Here is a 22204-nt window from a genome sequence, read left to right as displayed (position 1 = left end):
AATCAAGCACTAGTGTACTGAGAGTTTCAGGAATGCGACCTTTGATCCTTTTTGTCAGGAGTCTGTTTTGATGTTTTCTGATGGATCTGGAGGGTGAGTTGGTGTCATGGCCAAGGAGAAGAATGCAGGTTGGTATGCATGAGGGTTTGTTTATCGTTCCTTCTGGGACCAGAGAGAGGTAGTAGAGTCCAAAATCAGCATCCATTTCAACCACAGCAAAACCAGCACGTTGGATCTCCTCAGAATTCCTCTCCCAGGAGAAACCCACCATGAGACCTGCCATCTGGCCCTTGTCATAGTACTCAACAGAGATGTCCTCCTTCAGGTCCTCCCCAGTCATCACCCACTCACACCCACCCTGCTGACTCCCTCTCATGCAGCAGTCCTGTTTGGGAGCCTCCGCATCACCTTGTCCCCTGCAGATGTGGCATCTTCCATGCTCATCCAAGTGTGCATGACAGTCCCTTCCCCCTTCAGTCATCTGAAAGAGCATGGCCGAAGCCCAAACCAGCTCTGTGCCCATCCTTCTGGGGCACAGTGACCTTGCTCTTCAAACTTCGTAAAGCAAGGTCCTATTAGCACCCCAGAGACCTCTTCGAGGGATGAAGGGCTCTCTGTGGAACCGTGTGTTCCATTCAGTTTTCCCTCTACAATAACAAACATAGAACTACCTGGTTCTTTAGAACCAGACACATTTTCCCTAAAATAATCAATGACAATACTGTCCTTATTTCATGAATAGGACATGCTCAGTACCCATCTAACGTCAAGACATATAATTTTAAAATTACAGCCTCCAGTCATTTTTTTCCTCTGTCCCACACTGGTGGTGTGTGTGTGCACTGTGAAATCTGTTGAGGGGCAACAGTCAGACAGAGACTGGGACAGACCAGAGCCAGAGGAGAACTAGTCTCAGTTCCCAATCCTTGGCACCACCAAAGAACTCACAGGGCTTAGAAAGAGAGGCTTTCTTTCTTATTGATGCTCATTAATGAAAATATAGCATTTCAGAATTAATGGAAACTCATTTGAAAGAAACCTAAACAACAATTGCCTATTTAAGGGACTCTTGTGCCTTTAAACATTCCTTCTGGTGATCCGGTATGTGCCAAGTATCTGTAATAGGCAGGAGAGGTATTTAAAGATATAATTTTTGAAGTAATTTTCCCTGACAGTCTCATTGCACCAAGATCTGCAGGAAAATAACAAAAAAAAAAAAAAAAAAGTCTTAGCTGCGCTTCCCAGAAAGCAGAGCCATTTGTGGTCTGGCTTTAATAGAGAGGGTGACAAAGGCAGGGGCGGAGGGGAGAAAGGAGCCTCCATGAGCAGCTTCATCCAGCCGCCATTAGGTGCCACGCAGTGCTGATCCCAGGGGCTGCCCTCATGGGCTCCTCCAAGCACAGACCCCGGAGGAGGTGGGACTGAAGAGTTACCCCCAGCTCCTGCCCCTCATCCCCTCATGGATCCAAGACGCCCCTGGAGCATGGATTCCGGTTGCGTCTGGACTGTGCAGTCTCCCGCCTGCCTCTGCCTGGGGTCCACCGGGAAGCTCCAGGGCAGGAGGTGGCGCTGGAGGTGTGTGGCGTGGGAAGGGGATGATAAGCTGTTGCTGTGCGCCTGCCTGGAGTCTGTGGAGCTCACACTGAGCTGGCTACCCACTCGGGCCTCACCACTGGGGTCTGCATTGACACGAGAAGTGTCTGACTTAAGCACGTGAACTTGCTGCAACTGCTTTTTCAAGCAAGTGCCCCACTCGCTGAAAAGAGCCCACCAATCTCCAGATAAATAGCTGGCTTTGGGGCATGCCTCCCTCCACTTAGCTTAGAATGGACATTAAGGTATGTCCCACCCCTTCTAAGCCACACCTAGGAGTCACACACACCAGTAATACCTAAATCTGAACAGTGTTGGCTTGAATAGGAAATCACAGCATCTTGAATGTCAGTGACAGACTCATAAATAGCCTGGTGAGGTGTCCCTTCAAAACCCACTGTACTTCCTTTGGTCATAAGGAACTTGATGACTTCTCAGTCCACTGTTCTTCCTTGTGAATCTATTTCAAACTCATGTCCTTGGAGTAGCCACCCCTGGGCAAGGTGAGCCCGCCCTGGCCTGGCTCACAGTGTATTTTGTACCCAACACAGAATGTAAGGGCATATAAAGAATCCAGTGCTACGGTTTGGATCTGGGGTGTCCCCCAAAGGTATGTGTTCAAAGCTGGTCCCCAGTGCAGCAGGGTGCAGAGGGGCCTTGGGAAGCGTGGATCCCGAGGGCTGGGACCTCATCAGTGGAGTGCTCCAGGGATAGAGTCATGATTTGATAGCTTTATCAGGAGGTGGTGGGGGCAGTAGGAGGTGGGGTCTAATAGTAGTAAGTAGGTCACTGGGGGTGTGTCCTGAGGAGCCGTTCTTGTCCCTGGTCCCTTTCCCTCTCTCTTTTTCTCTGCTATCTATTCTTTTCTTTTTTATCTTCTCCTCTCCTCTTTTCTCTTCTCCCTCCCCCTCCCATCCTCCCCCCCCCCGCCTTCTCCTCCTCCTCCTCCTCCTCCTCCTCCTCCTCCTCCTTCTTCTTCTTTTCTCTCTCTCTCTCTCTCTCTCTCTCCCCCCCCCCCTTTGCTTTCTTCTCTCTCTTTTTCTCTGACTCCCTTGAGGTCAGCAGCTCTGCTGGACTGCACTCTCCCACCGTGATGTTCTGCCTCACCACAAGCCCAGAGTGACCCTGCCAAGTGATCGTGCCCTTAAACCTCTGGGACTGTGAACCAGAATAAACCTTCCTTCCTTCAAGTTGATTTTCTCAGGTGTTTTGACACAATAAGGGACAGCTGATTAATATGCTCAGTAATCAAGATAAATATTTTCAAGCAATATCTTTTACAAGTTATGACGAATGAGATACTAAAATTTTAAAGAAACATACAATTGGAATTCCTGACATCTGCCTCAGGCTCTGGTGTGACTCCACGCTATACAAGTCCCCAAATTTACTCACAGTGAGCAAAAGTGCCCAGAAACCCAGTAATCCCAAGGATTTAGGAAATTATCCTGACACAGTACAGTTGTTAAAGCCCTTAAATTACATCCTGGGCCATGACTGCAGGCTGAGAACTTACCCTGTCATCTGTGAGTTCTCACTAGGTGATTTCTAGGCCACCACAGGAAAAGGCTCATCCACACCCATAAAACCAGCCCACTGTTCCCACACCATGTAGGAAGTCAGAGCACCACAACCTGTTGGTTATGAATGCTGACCCAGAACCCAAGGCAGCACACCTCTTGAGAAAACTCTTCAGCCAAGTGCTCCTGTAGTTCCATCTTTACTATGAAACCCAAGTTCCCCTTAAAACCACAATGACTGCTTATTCTTTAAAGTTGAGGAATATGAAGTGAAATGAATTCTACTTGGTTAAACTTGGGATCCAAATTGCAGTTTAGAATGTTCTCTGAGTCCACACCTATAGCACTTAGGTGGGCAAAGTTGTGTTTGCTCTAAGAACTCAGCTTGATATGTAATTGGGTGGGTTATTACCTAATTAGGTCACACCTTCCAAAGCCCCCTGATAGTTAGGGAACAAAGAGCTCAGAGAAGCCAGGGCCCAGGCCACCCCACATTCCTCAGGGCTGCACCCACAGTAGACTTGCCCATTTGGTCACCAATTATTCGAAAAAACCGTCACATATAAATGTGACTTTGTTCATATTAGAGAAAAGAATATAGTAGACACAGTCTCTCTCCCTCTCTCTCTCTCTCTCTCTCTCTCTCTCTCTCCAACTCTCTCTCCCTCTCTACCTATCTTTCTCTCTCTCTCCCCTCCCCTCCCCCCCCACTTCTCTTTCCCTCTCTCTCTCCCTCTCTTCCTCTCTCTCTCTCTTCCTCTCCCTCTCTCCCTCTCTCCTTCTCCCTCTCTCTCTCCCTCTCTCTCTCTCCCTCTCCCCCTTTCTCTCTCTCTCTCCCCCTTTCTCTCTCCCTCTCCCTCTCTCTTTCCCTCTCCCCCTCTCTTTCCCTCTCCCCCCTTTCTCCTCCCTCTCCCCCCTTTCCCTCTTTCTCTCTCTCCCCCCCCAACTCTCCCTGACAGGGAGAATGCCGACAGGCCATTCCTCGGAAGAGTAATAATTAAGGGGGACACAAATCCAAGTGTCTCTGCCATACGCTGTGCTCAGGGACCTCGAAGGTTCCGGTACTGCCCGTTCTTTGCGGAATCGACAGCCCTCACAGGAGGGCCATCAAATGCAGCACCATTCCAATTATCCCAGGAAGTCCTTCTAAGAGTCTTTCTTTGATCACTGTTTACAGAGAAACAAAAAGACGTGCTTCTATGGGGTTATGTTTAATGTTTTATTGACGAAGGCTCCTGGGTCTCTGGATGATGAGGCTGTAAATGAACAGGGAGGGGAGCCCTAGGATGGCACAGGGAAGCAGCGACAGCTGGGCGGGACAGCAGGGAGCAGGGACTGGTCACTGAGCAACATCAAAGCCCGCCCCGCCATTAAATGTGCCTTTCCAATTTGAGCTCTGAACGTCTTAGAAAAGCAGCAGAGACCTTAAAGCCAATATTTGCAGTAAGAATAGAAGAGGGTTTAATTTCTTGCCACTGATATTTTTAAATCATCTATAATTCTTCTAGTAACATTCCAAAAAAAAAAAAAAAAGAGCATTAAAAGCTCCACTCCTTTAATCCCTAAAGGTGTAGAAATTAATGTCAAAAGAAAACTTCAACTGTTTTTTTGTCTAAGTTGATTGAAAAAAGTGATGAGGTTTTTAAGGACAGGCTCATTAACCTTTCCCGTTCTCCTCATGCCTTGTTCTCCCCTCCACAAGACCCAGAGGCTGAAATTTTGCCTCCAACGCCGACTTCTATTCCTAGAATTGTTATCCTGACCTTTACGGTGCCAGAATTCGTTGGGCTCACGGGGGGTTCAGCAAACCATTTTTTAAGGAGTCCGCCTTGGCAGGGACTCATGATCTGTTTTATTGAAAGGCATTTTATACTTTATCTCACAGCCATATTTTTTTTTAATTTGTGCTTTTACCCCAAAAAACCTTCTTCGTGCCAGTTTCCTTTATAAAGAACTCTGTTTTCTATTTGCAAAAGCAGGATGGGGTCGTTGTGAAATTGTTGGAAACACGCAGAAGGAAGAAAGCGAACAAACCAGCCTCCATCCGGCAGCTGGGACTGAGCCACGCTGGTGCCCCAGAACACTTCCTTCCAACTCCCTCCTGAGTGGACACACCATGAATACCGTCTCCATTTTACAAAAACGCACACCATACACCTAACTTCACCGCAGGTGTATGTGGCACAGAGGACCGTGCTGGCCGTGGCCTCCAATGAGAGCCTCTGCTTCCAAGGATTCTCGTGTCACGTGAAACGTCCAACTGAGGTAGCTCCTGAACTTGTTGGGAATAAAGTCCTCTCCCAGCTTTCAAATCCTACGTTTCTCAAGCTGGCCAGTAAAGTGGCTTAGCCCAGCTCATTCGGCTTAGCCCACCAAGACTCAGACCCATGTCTGCATTACTGTTGACTCTGTTTGAAAACAAAGGGCACAGAAGGTTCTGGATGGCCCCACAGCTTCTGTGTGGCACAAGCTAAGGTGTCGGTGGGTTTTCTCCTCAGCCAGTCCTCTTGGGGTGCTGTCCCTTTCCTGTGGCAGCACCCTGAGATTCATACCCCAGGCTGGTTTCCCATGTCCCTGGAACCCCATCCCAAGGACCCACAGGGCTGTGGTGGTATTATTGCTGAGTGTCAGTTTAAGAAGGAGCAGGACAGAAACCCTCTTGAAAAGGAGAACTGATTTAAAGAAGAATGAAATCCAGGCATTTGCTGTTAAATGGGTGGAGTTAGAGAATGTCGTGCTAAGCGAAAGAAGCCAAACCCAGAAAACCAAAGGCCGAATGTTTTCTCTGATTTGAGGATGGATGCTAATTCACAATAAAGGGGCAAGGGATAGGGAAGAACAGTTACTTCGTATTAGGTGGAGGGGAATAAAGGGAGGGGAAGGGGGATGGGGTGAAGGATAGCAGAGTGAAACAGACGTTATTGCCTCAGGTACATGTATGGCTCATGACCGATGTGATCCTGCAACATGTACAATTAGAAAAATGAGAGACTACACTCCATTTATGCATGATCTATCAAAATGTATAAATGCATTCTACTGTCATGTGCAACTCATCAGAACAAATAAAAAATGAAAAAAAAGAAAGAAAAGGAGAACTGAGGCTCTCACGTTGCAGCAGAAAACCTGCTTGCCAACAGCTGAGATTCCCCAGAAGTGCACAAAGAAGACAGCTCCCATCACCCTCTGCCATCCCGCTACATTTCTGATACTTTAGCTGTTCACTATAAGGCAGCCTTTATTAGGGGTTGAAGTACAGCGCCCCTCTTATGTGCAGTTTCAGTGACTCCAATCAACCAAGTTCTGAAAACGTTACTAGGGTGCAAAGAAGAATTAAGATATTTGAGATAGAGCACATTCACATAACTGATTAGAGTATATTGCTATATTATTCTCTTATTATTAGTTATTACTGCTAGCTTCTATATATCCTGGGGAAAAACAGTAGGTAGGGTTGGCACTGTGTGCAGTTTCAGGAATCTGCAGGGGTTTTAGACTGTATCCCCGTGAACGGAGAGGACTGCTGCACTCTAGTTATTTTATTGGCAAGTCTGTAAGATCATGCTGTTCTCGAAACAGTGTAAACACCTTGGGCTTATTTGGTAAGTACCATAATTGGACTCGTTTTATTCAATGTGCTGGTGAAAGGTGGAGGCATACTGATTCAGAAGGCACACAAAGGAACTTTCGAGAGAATCAGTAGTCTACATCTCAATTAAGACTGTAGACATATCAAAACTCACCAGCCATAGAACTTAAAGGGGGAGATGTGACTATGTGAAACTACACCTTGAAAAGCCTGACTTGAATAAAAAGAAAGAAGAGGAGAAGGAGGAACAGTGTCCTGGAAATGGACCCCTCAGGACATCCAGCCCTGTCACACAGAAGCTTTGTGACCTTGAACAAGCCAAACAACTTCAGTGAACCTCGGTTTCTGCTTCTATAAAATAGGAATAACAATACAACTACTTTGCTGGATTGTGGGTATTATATGCTTACCTTGCAGAACCTGGTCCCTGAAAGGAATCAGACCTCGTAGTAATGGTAAAAGGAGACAGAGAGAGAGGAGAGAGGGAGATGGCCTGTTTCCCTGCTACTGTACTCAACCTGTGGTATGACTCAGCAAACAAAGCACATCTAGCTTGGCCACATAGGCTCGGATGACCCTAAAACATGACTACACCATTCGGAGCCTCAGCTGCTCTATCTGCCAATTTCTTCTTCATGGTGAATTAATTCAAATTAAACATGTACCTCACATGGCTGTCATGAGAATTCAAAGAGCGAGTGCTAATCCTGTGACCTTTTCTTCATCAAGGACGCAGCCCCTGCCCGTTAGGCGTGAAGTTACTAATTCCTGCTGAAGCTTCCTGGACCTCTGACTCTGGCCCAGACGCATTTTGTGGTTCGGGTTCAAGCCCCTTGAAAGGGAGAGTACAGGAGGAAGATGGGCTGAGGGACCAAGGAGGAACGAGGTGGCCCCAGCACAACCCCGGCATGCCCTGTCCGATCTGCAGACTCCACAAGTCTGGATAAAAGGACTCATGGTTCAATATACAGCAGCAGTTACCCTGACCCACTCTCGGCCGTCCTTGAGGCCCAAGGTTCTGGAAGGTCTAGGGGCTGCACGCACACGGACGTCCACACACACCTTCTGCAGTGGGACCAACAGCCCTCCCTTCACCTCCACTTCCTCTATCACTCGCGTCACTTCCTCGGATTATCCTCAGAATAAAGGCGGCTGCTGGGTAGACCAGAAACCTGCCAGCACAGCTGCTGCACTTGGGAGAAGATAGGGTGAGCCTTCAGACAGAGGCTCAGACTCCAAAATCAACAACAGGTTCTCAGAAACTGCAGAAGGTCCCAGACTGGAGTGGGGCAGAGCAGGCACCAGAGATTCGTTTTCTTTCCCTGTTGCTAGAAATGATGGCTGGCCAGCGGAGTCAGGACAGAGAGGATGGAGTGCTGCCAGCCAAAGAGCAAGACACGGCCCAGCGCACCCATTCGAGGCAGAGTCCCTTTATAGAGGTGACCAGGGGGACACCTGCAGGCAGAACCAGTTTTCTGGAACTAAATGAAATCTCTGATATAAGGAAATCGATAGAAGCAGCAAGCATGGCTGCCCCTCCAGAACCCTGGGGTTTCTCAAGCACTTCTGTATTTTGCAGGCCAGAGAAGCTAATGTGAGGCTAGAAAACCCACATGTGGTCACCCCGGGACAGGAACTGGCCACAGTTCACCTACAGCACCAGATTCAGTTCCGACCGCTTGCCCAATACAGCTTGCAAAGTGCTATACTGAGTCCAATCAAGAGAAGGGCAAAGGAAGACCCAGGACAATGGGAGGAAGAAGCCCTGAGGGCTGGGAGAGGGCTTCGAGGCTCACCCTGCTGGTCCCCAGCAGCCAGCCATCCTGGGTGCTGCCTGATCCCGGGCTTGGCCGCACCAGCTCCACCACAGTTGAACCAGAAGTGATCTGCCCTGCACTTGGCGTCCTCATTAAGTGAACGAAAAGGGACGCAAGAAAGAAAGGACACACGCAAACCTGGAGCTGTCCAAGAGAAGCCCCAAGGAGGGCTAGAGAATAGATGATGCCTCCGAGTTTGGCAAAGACCTTTTCACTTGCCTGCACCAAGACTCCAGGCTTCAAAGGCAAGCAGCCACATTTTCTCCATCACAACAGCAGTGCCGTAACACTTCTATAGGAACAGCCCTACACACACTACCACGCACCCAGTTGGACAGACGCACAACCCAAGACGCTGGGAGGTTTTGGCGTGCCCAAGGAGGCCAAGTGACCAGGGCGTAATTTGAACTTGGGCAGACCAACTTGGAAGTGAGGGCACCTACCATTATTCTCGCCTGTTCAGAGGGGAAAACATGGACTTGGAAGATGGAAGCCCTGTCTTTGAGGACACCTTCTGCCACCAACTGTGCAACCATTTCAGTCCATCTGGTTGCAGAGGGGAAATCACATTTCCTGCCCTTCCTTATTTTCAAGGACCAGTGTGGATATTCGTGACATCACACAAAATTCTGCATGTGAAACCATTTGGGTCATTTTAGGTAAAAGATAGATGAACACGTTCCACAGGGTGGTCCTGGAACCTGGCGATGCTGTGCTCAGTGTCCAGTCTCCGTTCCCTCTCGAGATCCAGCGACCGCTCCTGGGACCACAAACACAGGTCTCCCTCGGTACTCGCTGTCAGGGGCCCTGGTTTTCCGTCCACATGTTCAGTGAGTTTTATGACGCTTACGGACACTGGCTCTAAAAGCTGAAGCCCTGGCTTCGGCAGCGTCTTCTTGTGATGAAATGCAGATGCTTATTTGGCACTGTGGGATGCCAAGTGTGACTTTCCTGAATGACTGTTCCGAGCTTCCGAAACTGGGGACTTGCTTTTTTGGTAATAAAGAAACAGATTTTTTTTTCCCCCACTTAACTAAAATGAAAATAGCTTCAGAATGTGCTAGAAGTCTGGTGTATTCTTTTAGAAGTAAGGGGAATGTTTGGTCCTAAATCAACTGTTCTGGCTCAAAAAGTGCAATGAGACAGGTCAGGAGACTAGCCAAAAGCTACAGGGCCACTGACCAGCTGCTCTGGGGAGTTATAACTCTTCCACTCTGTCCAAAAGAGCATGCACACGGCCCCACCACCTGCCCACTCTGTCTGATGGCTCTGTCCTTCATGATGGACCTTGGCTCCAAGTTTCACTTTTGCATCCCTTTGAAATCCGGAACACATTAATTTGCTGCAAAACAAACCCAGTTCTGACTTAGAGATTGTCTTCCAGGGACCACCAGATCACGGCCATCTGCACCCGCCGACCCCATGTGGCTGAGGCCGACTGTTTCCAAGCCCACAGAGTAAGCTCCTTCACTTGACCGGGTCTGAGTATCTGTGTTCTGTGGCCACTGCACACTGGACGCTCCAGGAGAGCAGGCGAGGCCAGATGTGAGAACAGCAAAAGCCATGGGACAAACCTGGCCGCTGTGACCTTTCACATGAATAAGCAACCAATACCCAAGGGGGAGCTTATGAATTGGAATTAGGGGATTTTCATATTAAAGTTGGAGTGTAGCATTTATACACTTTCAAATGCACATAAACACACACATTGGAAGTGTTTTCTGATGGATTTTTATTGCTTCATCGCTAGCTCTCAGGGTCAACCGAGCTCACCCTCGGCCAAGCCAGCTTCTTACTCAGGCTCACTGCTAGGTGGCCTTCTCACACCGGCCTGGAGGGACCACAGAGGTGGGGAAGACCCCAGCCCCACTCCTCCCAGGGCCAGACTCAGGCTCTCCAAAGGCCCCACTGGCCATGGAAGAAATGCACAGTGTATAGAAGGCCCTGGAAGCTCCAAGGGCCACAGTTAAGTTTCAGCAACTCCCCCTTTCTTTTCTTCTCCTTTTTTTTTTCTTTACTTTCTTTTTCATTCAAAAGTCATCAGGCCACCTGCATTTACCCAGGCTGGTCTCGGGGGTGCACCTAGGCAGTCTCCTTGGGCCACATTCCGAAGGGCCCCAAGTTGGGCCTCGTGATCTGTTTTCACCGTCCTAAAACTCTTAATGGTGTTTACCAAGGGGCACGTACTTTTGTTTCTCACTGGGTCCCACAGATTGTCACTGTCCTGCCCCAGCTCAGTCATGAGCTCTCTTGGACACCCTGACTCTGAGCCATGTCCCCTCAAGAGAGGTCTGTGGCAGAGCTGGATGGGTGGACAGGATGAGGACAGTTCCCGCTCCCCACAGCTCATTTCTGACAGATCGGGAGATCCAACTGAGGCTCAGGCCTGCGTCCCTGCCCTGGGCAGTGTCACCGGAGCCTAGGAGCAAGAACAAGTGTTCCCCCGCAGGCCACCTCTCGTAGCACTGAAGTTACATTAGCTGCATTTGTATTTTTGACATGTGAAAATTCGAAATCCTCATCCAAAATTCAACCATGGGGGAACTCTCACATGAATTTCAGCCAATCTGGCTCTCAGCAAGAACTCAGCAAAAACTCAGCAAAAAGCCGATGACATGGAAATTCATAAAATATGCCCCCCAATGCAAGGAGCCGGCTGAAAGATGGAAAAGATTAAAAATTCTAGATGAAAAAATAGCTGTGAACTTGAAGGAGGTATTTGGTGGAGGTGCTTGACAAATTGCTAGGTCTATTTTAAGAAATTTTCTCCAAGAAGAGTTAAATAGCCCACATTTCTGAGGTGGAGAACATAGCCAGAAATAATAGTTGAGACACGGAACGATATTATCCAGGTATTATGACAGGACTTAAGCAGATGTGAGAATGGAGCTATAAATATAGGATGAGTCCATTCCTTGAACAGACTAAAAGAGGAGAAGATAATAACAATGGTCAAGAAGCCTCCAGGGACCCTAAGATCCAAGAAGCACCGTGATATCCCACCATGGATAAACGCTAAGACCCGGCAGGTCAGTCACCTTCAAATTCGCCTACACATTTCTCACAATTAGAACATAGAGATTTTAAAATAAAACCATGTGTCTACTTGAAAAAAAGTAAGTGACTGTCCTCGTGTGACCTATTTCCAATGTACTAGAGACTTTTTTTTCACTTCACACTTTTAAAGGTAGATATGAAAAGTCAATAGAGCCCCCAAATTCATTGATAAGAGTGGGGAAAAGTTCAACATGTTCCAAGCAGCTTTCAACACTGAGCAGTTAAAACTTAACCATAGCATCCGCCTTGATGTGCAGGCATCACACACTAAATTCTAAGATGGTTCTGAATGCCAAATTCTCAGATGGTTCTGAAATGCATGACTCTTAAGAACATCCAATAGCATCCCAGCAGCTCCAGGGGGCTGAGGCAGGAGGATCACAAGTTCAAAGCCAGCCTCAACAACTTAGTGAGGCCTGGAGAAACTTAGAGAGACCCTGTCTCAAAATTTTAAAAAAATAAAAATTAAAAGGGGGCTGGGGATGTGGCTCCATGGTTCAATACCTTGTACCAAAAAATTAAAATTAAAAAAAATCATCATCATCGTATCATCACCACCACCACCCGAGAGTGCTCATGGCCCTGATCCTCAGCGAGTGTGTGGACGCCCTACCTCTGTGAGCATGGCTGCTTTGGGAAGACTCTCCTGGACTCTGCCTTGCCTCTCTTCCCGGCCTGCACCGTGACCAGAATCCAGCGTGTCCCCAGCACCTGGTTTATACACAAACCAGACCTGTTCTCTGTGGACTGGAGTTAGCGCTCTCTGACCCTGTCTCTCCACTAGCCATGGTCTCTCCGAGGGCCAGGGCTGTGTCTTCTCACCCATGCAGCCGGAGTCCAACACATCACAGATCCTAAGACCCTGCTGTCTGTCCCATGCTGTGTGCTGGGGACATGGAAAGGCGTAGAAGACACAGTCTCTTGCAATTTCATGATCGTAGCTGACAGAAAGAAATGCGCCCGGCCAATGTGGTTGCTGAGGACGCAGCGACAGTGTTGACCACAGCAAGGACTGACATTCTCTGGACAGACACGTCCTCAGGGTCTTGTACTTGGGCCTTCACGATGCTCCCTCTGATTCCCACAGAGTCGTGGAGGGCGAGCACAAGAAACTCGGCAGGCCAGCAGAAGAGAGCTGAAAAGTGGCGTGCAGCGGGGACACCGGCATCTGTCACCTTCGCCTGTGTGGGGGCCGTGGGAGGAGGTCGGGGTGGAAACCAGAACCCCGAAAACAGGCGGAGGCCCCCAAGGGAAAGACAGCCAGGGCCAGCTGTCCCTGCTCGCTCTTTACTCAAGACAAGGAAAATACCCAGGGCTGGTCTACTTCAGTGTACTTCTTGTCCAAGTCTTGATGGAATTGGGACAGGTGCAATAGGAACTGGGCTGTATCCAGAACTTGACAGGAAATTGGAACTTCAGCAGGATGGGAAACGTGCAGGCAAAACGGGCACCGCTTTTCCTAAAGAGCTCTGTGGTTTTGAGCAAGACTAATTTTAGGTCACTTGTCCCTATTTTTAAATGAACACTTTGAAGCAGGCATGGTGGCCCATGCCTGTGGTCCCAGCTTCTTGGAAGGCTGAGGCAGGAGATGACTGGAGCCCAGGAATTCAAGGGCAGCCTGGGCAACCTAGCAGACCCTGCCTCAAATACATATAATGGCCACTTTGAATGAAATGACAAGGCCCTGTTCAGTCTCTGACATCTAAGTGGGGACACAGAAACCATAGCTTTCTCTAGGTCAGTGGTCCTTAAGCAGGCTGGCTCCAGCCCAGGCAAGGACAGTAACACAGGTCGTGCACAGCGCAGTTCCAGGAGATTCCACTGGCACAGACCACGTGGACGGCAGCTCCAGGATGCAGGGTGCTTAGGGTGCAGTCACTCAGCGTGAAGAGAACTTGAGAATGTGTTTATATTTGTGATCCAAGATCAGCGAGGAATCAGGCTTCATTAAGAGCTCGCGTGGGGTGGATATGCCTTGATGGGCTGGTGAAGCCAGAGCTGGGAATTGTCTCCACCACCCTCACCGATGACATGCCCCTGGAATGTCACCATGTGCTGGGTCTCAGTCCCTTGGGCTCCTTTAGGGGGACTTGCGGATTCCACGACCTGCCTTTAACAGAGCTTACCTTCCCACAGGGGCAAGGGGCTCTCAATAATCCCTACTCAATAGTCGCCTGCCACCGCACGGTGACCCTGAAGACACCAAGCCAAGTAAGAGAAGTGAAAGACAAATGTCACGTAGCCCCACTCACAGTCGGCATCCGAAGAGGTCGAACAAGCGGAGCCTGTGAGTGGAGCGGGTCTGCAGGGCCGGGGGAGAGCAAGGAGGGAGCCGCTGTTCGACGGGTTTGCAAACTGGCAGGATCTGGAGAAGGGCTTCCCAACAACGTCAGTGCACTGGACACTGCTGGGCCACACGCTTAAGAACCATTAAGATGGCAACTTTCAAGTTTTCTACACAATAAATCACAGATTGAAAATGGCATGGATTCTGCCAGCACAGACTACCAAGAGAGGATTTGAGTGACAACCTTCCACATCCCCGCAGTCCGCTCACTCTGAGAGGCACACGCTGTCACTTGACACTGGGCACAGGTCGATGCACCCATCACGATCCACAATGGGGCTGGAAGCCTGGCTGGTCTCATCATTCCCGGATTCTTTTAAAATTGTGTTTTTAGTATATTTTAGAACTGCACCTTACTATACTCGCACCATAGTACATATGTGTAATTTAAAAAGAAATCTAAGAATCTCTGTTTATACTCAAGATTTTTTCCTGACGGGGCATACTATCACACTCTTCGATACCCGTGGTCGTGTGGACACCATCCCTGTGTCCTATCATGGATCTGTAGGTGGGCTGAGGAGGCAGAGCCACTAAACTGACAGGCTGAGTCAGAGGATTATCCTCAGGACAGTGACTGCTAATAGTGGAGAAGCCAGAGAAGGGAGGCCATGAGGACCACGCCGCCCAACCCCTCCCTTTGCTCTGGGGAGGGGACCCGGCAGCTTGATGGTTTGGAGTTGTGCTCCCTGCTGTTTCCATCCGGAACTCTCTGAAACCTCTAAGAGATGATTCTTTGAAGGAAGGCTCAGCCCTGTCCCCCATCCTGGATGTGACAGGGTGGTGCTGATGCTGGTGTCTCTCATGACCTTTCACCCCTCAGCTACCAAGACTCTAGCACCCCAGATGCTCCAATATGGTCACTCCCAAGCTCAGAATTGTTAGGGATTTCTTTGTACATCGACAAAAAAAATGTGGAGAAATGTACAATCAGAAAAAGAAAACCTTGGGTGCAGTTAACCTTCATGCTAGGCTCAAGAAATAAAAGCCATCGTTTTCTAAACCCCTAACAAAACAGTTTGACTTAATAAGGAAATCATACATGTAAGAAACTTAAATTTTAAAGCATGAATAATTTGTTTTTTAGGTATTGGAATTTAGATACATGATGGGCAAATTTATGTATTAGTTAAAAAAAAAACCTTAGGAAAGAGATAGACTCTTATTTCTTGTTATATTTTTGCCCATCTTTGATTGAGACAGTGTCCATGAGTATGGTCAACCTCTGGAGTCCTCCTTTCAGGGTTGTAGAAAAGTAAGATCATCACCAAGCCACAGGTGCGGTGCCGTGGGGAGAGATGGCCATTTCTTTGTTCACGACTTCACTCCAGGTTTGGAATTCAGCCTCAGGAGAAGTGGCTCTCGCCAAGCCGCCATGGACAACACTGGGTGGAGGTCAGAATCGTGTGGACTGTGGCCATTTTAATCTCATCCAAGTCCACCTCTGTTTGCAACTGAGGGCAGAAACCTCACTGAGAGACGGCCTCCCTGTTCTCGGGCCCAGTTCCCTGCAGCAGGTGGTGGCCTCGCGGTGGGGTCTGACTGCTGGCTCTGCTCCCTTTCCCCGGGAGATTCTGCGGGGAGGGGTGCGCTTTGTCCCTGCTTTAAGATTCTGATTTGTCTCACTTTGATTGAGAAGGAGGCAGGTTAAGAGTAGAATACAAAATAATGGCGTTTACGGGGTGATTGATTTTTCCCTGGTACTGTCATAAATATGGCCAAGCATTTTCCTTTCAGAAACAGAATGAGGAGTAATTCAGTGAGATTCTGAAGCATGAATCTAAAGCTATTTGTGAGGCACAAACAATACACAAGCACGGTGACGCCTGGAAGGTGTGACTTGGGCTGAATTGCCATGTAAAACAGCCAGAAGTGGACGATGGATTTATAGGCTTGAGTCACTGATGGGCATTTTGTTTGTGGCACAAAATAAGACCTGCAGGACTTTCTCACATCTGTCCTCAAAAGGCACCCGTTCCCGGTAGAATGGAAAACATTTATTCATTGTTTATGCCTCCGTTCATTTCGAACGGGGATGAGAATAGTCCATCGTTTATGGCTGGGGTGACAGAAGCAGAGATCCCCTTGTGAAAAACAGGGACACAGCGACCCAGGTCACAGTCCAATCTCCAGACTCCCCAGAGAACCAATTTGTATGGATTTCCTTTTGTGTAGGAATTGTCATATGGTCCTAGTTCAAACATAAACTAACTTAAAATATTAAAATATTCAAAGAGTACTTAAGGAAAGTATTCATTTTAATCACTATTAACAATATTAAAATTACTGATAATATTTTTAGTTGTTAGTTTAAACATTTACACATGCAACTTGCTTTCTGGATGTTGGATATATTTTACCTCCAACAATACGCCAGAATCTACTGCCTGGTTAACTGTGATTTGACGCTGGGGGCTCTCTTTCTAAACATCTGCTTAGACTCTTTCTTATTCTCCTCTAATTACGGTCAAACTGCATTTCTGTTTCAATACAGCAGACAGATTTCCAGGGTATTCAGAGTTCTCTGAATTGTCTCTATACCATCTCTCTCGTTTGAAATCCAACAGTCTCAGTGAAGACAACATGGAATATGGACATTAGAATTTTAGCATGCCCCCTCAAATTTTTTCTGACATTTTTACAAATGTCAGGAGTTCTTTCTGCTGAGACACTTCCTGCTTTTTCTCACTTCCTGCCAGGAGAGCATTTGTTTTGCAAATATGCCCATGTACCCCTTTCCCACTCAGACAGATTTGCACAGCAAACCCAGGCTTCCACCCAGGAGAAAGATCAAAATATGGACGGTGTCCCTCCAAACACACCTCCACCACAAGTCTCAGCATTTAGAGAAGAGAGCCCCTGGCCCGTCTGTTACATTAACTGACAAATCCTCTCTTGAGAACTCATCAATTCATTCGGTAACTAGACCTAAGCCAGGAGGTGATCCAGGGTCTAGGCCTGATGGACAACCTAGAACTGTCCCCGCCAGGAAGTTCACAGCCTGGGGAGGACCCTTCTGATCAATGATAAGCAACTGGTAATACTTTCACAGCATGATCTTGAGGAGCTGTGTTTTATAAAAGTCTCTTTCAAATATAATATAAACCTGTGTCTATGCAGCACCTGAAATCCCTCTCCTCCCCCAGTGTGAAGCCCTTTCCAGAAAGTCATTTGAAATTAATGAAAACCCCAAGCTGGAGGCTTAAGATGCGTGCTGAAATACTTCAGTATACCCAGCTGGCTAAGAGTAGAAGGAGCATCAAAAAACTGTGACTATCTCCCACCTCTGATAACACCTCTAATGAAACGCGAGAGAAGAGATGGAATGTTAAACAAAAATGCTGAGAAGGTGTCGCCATGAATTCAAGGGACTTGCCACTACAAACCTCATGGGTTCCTTTCCTCTTGATCACACCGCTCTAATAAGCCTTTAATAAAACCGACTGTGAGTCACTTATTCAGTTTCTCTTTCTGGGAAAAAGTAATAATACAGCTTGCATTCTGTCATACTTAGAATTCAAAAGAAAAACAGGAAAATTCTTTAATCCTGTGGCATTAGTTAATGAAATTCAGGATGGGAAATAAATTTTATGGTACTCCATTACAATCACCAGCCCAGAAAACACATTTTTATGCTTAATTTGGGTCTCTTCCCTGCTAGGAAAAGTCAAACTTTAAATCTAAGCTGCAGTCAGTGTCTCAATATCCCCAAGTAGAGCAGAGAGTGTCTGTCCTCACATGTGGACCAGCAAAATCAAACGGATCTTCCTGGATCTTCCTGGCTCTCCACTGCAGTTACCCAGTTACACCCCAAATGAGGTTAAAATTATGTAAGGACGTGAATTGCCATTTGACCTTCTATTACTGGGTCTTTGGGCCCACTTGCAAAATCTACGATCCACGTGGTTACCCTCACGTGGATCCCCACGTACTGCTCCCAAACATACAGCTCCCTACAAGCCTAATCGCCCATCCGCATCCACTTCAGTGCCCAATAACATCGTAAGAAACACAAAACGACAATAATAATTCTTATCTTAGAACTGTTTTATTTATTATCTGTCCCCTCCACTGGGTTACCCTGAGAGCTAAGCATTTGCTCCCTAAAACAATGTTGCATTATATTTTAAAACCAATGTCTACTTTTGATCAAAAACAAGAACTTCCTATCTTTTCTAAGCCCTCATCCCAAGATCTAAGTGTGAATAGCCTCCCCTGAAAAACGTCCCTCCAGGACGAGGCCCGTCCCTGCTGTCTAGCTTCCTTGGAGAACACTGCGATTCACACACACGGCAGTGACGACTGTTCTGGGCTCAGGACAGAGGTGTGTGTCTGAAGATTTGCCCACAGACGTTGCCAGTGTTGTTCACACTGTGCTATTGACAGGCATCATCCTTTCACTGTGGCCGAGGTCCAGATGGAAAACCACCCTGAGCTACGGCCCTGAGCTATGCCATCCCACCTTAGCCGAAGCCAGGAGAGAGCCCACAGGACGGGAAACTTGGGGCTGGGAGGAGGCTTTTCCCAAGGGGCCTCCAGTCTCACTAACAGCTGCCAGCTGTGTGTTATGTAACTGGTGACGTCTCCGCACCCACCTCCCCGCAGGGCGAGGGGTGTGCCACGGCCCACATCAGCCCCCCAGATGTGTGCCTGGACCACCAAGCTCTCACTCCTGGCCCCACCAAATAGTTCTTTGGAAAAGCAACTTAAAAGCAGATACCTAAGTGAGAAACCGGCCCTTTTTTTTTAGGGGATTGAAAACAAAGGGAGCTTTCTCTTGAGCACGTGAGACCAATGGCAAGATGATAAGGCACTTTGTAAGCTGGGTTTCTGATCCAGCTAATAGACCTCAGCCTGCATTTTTGATCTCTGCTAAATTATCTCCCAATTCATCTCATAGATTGCTCCAGGCACATCTGACACACTTTAATACCGAAATGTAAATTAGACGCCCCCACAAACCACCTCCACACTCTCACTTTGCCCTAAATTTGGACTTTATTTCCTTGCAATACTTGAGTTGCTCTTTTCAATCACATGTCATTCCTCCAAAAACTGTCATCACAGGGATGGAGACAGTGCTGTTGTAAAGCTGCCCTGCGTAAAGCCAGCCCCAGACTCAGTGTGCCATGCTGCCTTTGTCCTCTCCTCTGAAGGACCTGGGAGCCACCTCAGGGAGCTCTGGCCCCTTCCAGGTGCTCCCTGCCCAGTCAGGCTCTCTGCACCTGCTCCATGGAACAGAGAGCCTGAGTTCGGGAGTTTCACACAGCACTAACCTGGTAACAGAAGCAGGAACTACCTGCCCACCAGATCCCCCCAAAATCCTGAGGTCGGACAAAACTGACAAAATCATTGCTCTGGCCCTCTGATTGCTAGTTACAAGAGCAAGTAAATGGTCACTGAAATCCATCCTTGCCTGAGAGTTATTAAAACTAGAAGTCACTTTTAATTCATCCAACTAAGAACTTTTGAAGGGAGAATCCAGTGCCCAGAAAGGAGCTTCTGTTCCACTTTATTAAATGTTTTAAGCAGATTTAAGTTTTAGTCAAAGGACAAATTCCTGCTCTCCAAGGAATGCATGCCCAGGAGCTTGGAAGGCAGCCAGGGGCGGGAGGTCAGAGGGTGGGGCTGCATAGTGGAAGGCTACAGGAAATGGGTGCCAGGTGACAAAGAGGAGGAGCTGGCAGGGGCAAGGGGCAGCAGGGTCTGCATCCTGGGAGCTTTGTCCACACTCCAGGAACAAAGGCCGAGTGCTCCATCTCGGGATGTGCTGGAGGCGGGGCGGGACCTGCAGAGCACCTAATTACACGTGCAGCAGAAACCAGGCTATGATCCAATCAAGGGGTGAGCTCTGGGGTGCCCTTCCCTGGGACCTGTGGTAAGTGGGTCCACCCGCCAAGCACTCAAGCACCCTGCAGAGCTCATGAGGACCACATCAGGTAGGAGCCTCACAGGAGATGAGCGACTGAGCCAATGTTCCAGGTCAGCTGACTTGACCAAGAAAGGGGACCCAGGGCTCTCTGGCTTCTAGCTCCTCCTAACCACTAGGTTGTGTATAAAGAAAAACCATCTGCATTGCCATCTCTTCCTGTGGTGAGCAAGGTGAGCTGACCACCAACAGGAGACCTTGCTGAGATCCCCAAGGGTCCAGCAGAAAGTCCCGCCCCCAACAGACCTGCCCTAGATCAGAGCCCCACCCTCCTTTTCCTGGCCTCCCACCTCAGCTCTTCAGAGAATCCACCTGCATTCAGACACCAGCAAGCACCTGGTGGCCAACAGCCAGGCACTGCAGTCCAAGCCCTGGCTCGGCCAGCCACTCACTGGTGACCTTGAACCAGCTAGTTCCCTTCTCTGATCCTCAGTTTCCTCATCTGTCCATTGGGACTAATAATGGCACCCACTTCACAGGATAGTTAGGAGACTCAAAGAAGAGGCAGGTGTAGGAACCTGGGGATAGCACTCAGCCCTCCGCCCTTGTCACCACAGCTGCCTGGCGGCCTGCCCAGTGACCTGCAGAGACTGCCCATCTCCCACCCCTCGTTGCCTTCCTCCCTCCAGCTCTTGGCTCATCCCAAGCCCTGTCCCTAAGTTGTCAGAGCTCCGGCCTTCTGCCTGTCACGTCAATATCCCAAATCACCCAACAGAGAGGTAAGAGAGGGAGGAGGGATTTTATTCTGAAGTTGTTGATTTTACTCTAGACTTCCAACACAGGTCACCCATCTGTCCGACAGATCTTTTAAAAGATAACAGTGATAAGAGAGCTCTAGAAGTAATCATTTAAGTGCCTACCAAGAGGAAATGAATAAGGACTTGGCAGGGTTAGGGAACTGAATGAGGATGGTATTTACACCCGACATCTGCCTTGTGTGAGAGAAAGCCATTATAGTCTTTTTAAAACACACCAGCTACCAGTTCGCCCCAACAAAACATTCCGTATACACATAGTCAGAGGCGACTTTCCATTGAAATGAGCTGCTCTTCCACCAGTGCCGCTGCTGGGGGAGCCGCAAGTGCTGGCGTGGGCTGTCCACCGTCCTGCCGTCTGTGTCTTTCTCTGGCGCTGTGATTAACTGCAGGTGCACTTTGAATGGGCAGTGTGCCTGCGTGAGATGCCACCCGTGTGGATCCTCACCCCAGGCTCGACCTCCCCAGGAGGCTGCTTGCTACGCTGTCCACCCTGGGAAACACAAGAAGACGCTCCCCGGGAGAAGCACGAATCTACATGAGAATAAAGCCATCCCTCTCTTGAAGACCCAGAGCATTTTCCAAAGTCACAATAAAATCCAAATCAAACAATTCATCCCTTCCTCTTGGTAAGGCTGATTTTAAAAGTTGCAAACTTAACCAATTTCTGTGCTGCCACTCCACCCAAGACCTGCCGAGCATCGGTCCTCACAGCAAATAATTGCAGGGCTGATTTCCTCTCAGGCACTGCTCCTGAGCCCTGCGCGATTCCTGAGCCGCAGCGTGGGGAAGACCCCCGTCCCCAAGTTTCCTTGCAAGCTGGAGAACCACTCACCTCACTCATGTTGGCTTCAACTGGCCGCCTGGTCCCCGCCGCCCGCTCGGCACAGAGCACTGCTCGGGGGTCGCAGCTCCAGGTCCTGGCTTTTCTCTTAAAAAGAGCTGCCCGGTGGCATCACACTCCCGTGAGCCAATGGGATTCCTTCACCTGCCTGGGCGCCCGCAGCCATCCGAGAGCAGCCAGAGCCACCTAGTGGAGGGAGGAGGACGCGGGGACGCTGCCGCTCCAGCGCTGCGCGGGGAGAAGGAAGCCGCACTCCAGGGAGAGCAAGGCGGGGGGCCTGGCGGCCACAGGGGTGCCCCGCTGGTTTACTGGGGCACCAGGTGCCCACGTGGAGAGACGGGATGCTTTCCAGCGTCCGCGTTGGGGGGGGGGGGTCTGCGTTCCCAGGAGCGGGAGTGCCTGCTGTCCTGTCCCTCCTGGCTCTCCTAGTGGTGAGTGTCCCCACCATCCTGGGGCCACAAGCCAGGGTTTTTCAGTTTGGCATTTCTTCCCACATCCCCTGCCCCAAATCTATCCTCCTGCTCCTAGTCCAGGCTAGAAGGACAGAGCAGACAGAGTTAGGGCAGGACCAGGGCATGCGGGTGAATTCTCATGATTTTTAGTCACTCTGTGACAAGACAGAAGAGCAGCTGAGTTTATCTGTGATTGTCACGACCCCTCCAGCTGGGGAAGGAGAGTCAGCATGGGCCCCAGACGTGGGTAACAGTCTCCTTGCCTCCTCCCTGTCCAGTCTCTCTAGGAAGAGGTTCGGCC

The 22204-nt window shown here is 48.9% G+C and overlaps 1 protein-coding gene across 1 annotated transcript in view; it reads right to left on the bottom strand.

Annotated features, from left to right (window-relative positions):
- Pcp4 (Purkinje cell protein 4) overlaps window positions 1-21562 on the bottom strand; it is a 52909-nt gene extending 31347 nt beyond the window's left edge. The window contains exon 1 of the mRNA XM_047565167.1: window positions 21443-21562. Within this exon, the coding sequence (XP_047421123.1) occupies window positions 21443-21451 (9 nt within the window). The 5' untranslated portion in view covers window positions 21452-21562. The remainder of the gene's footprint in view (window positions 1-21442) is intronic.
- Window positions 21563-22204: the final 642 nt, after the last annotated feature.

This window comes from Sciurus carolinensis, chromosome 9, assembly GCF_902686445.1.
Source record: "Sciurus carolinensis chromosome 9, mSciCar1.2, whole genome shotgun sequence".
Classification (NCBI taxonomy): Eukaryota; Metazoa; Chordata; class Mammalia; order Rodentia; family Sciuridae; genus Sciurus; species Sciurus carolinensis.
Note: the sequence above shows the minus strand (reverse complement) of the source record. Positions and strands in the feature narration are given on the sequence as shown.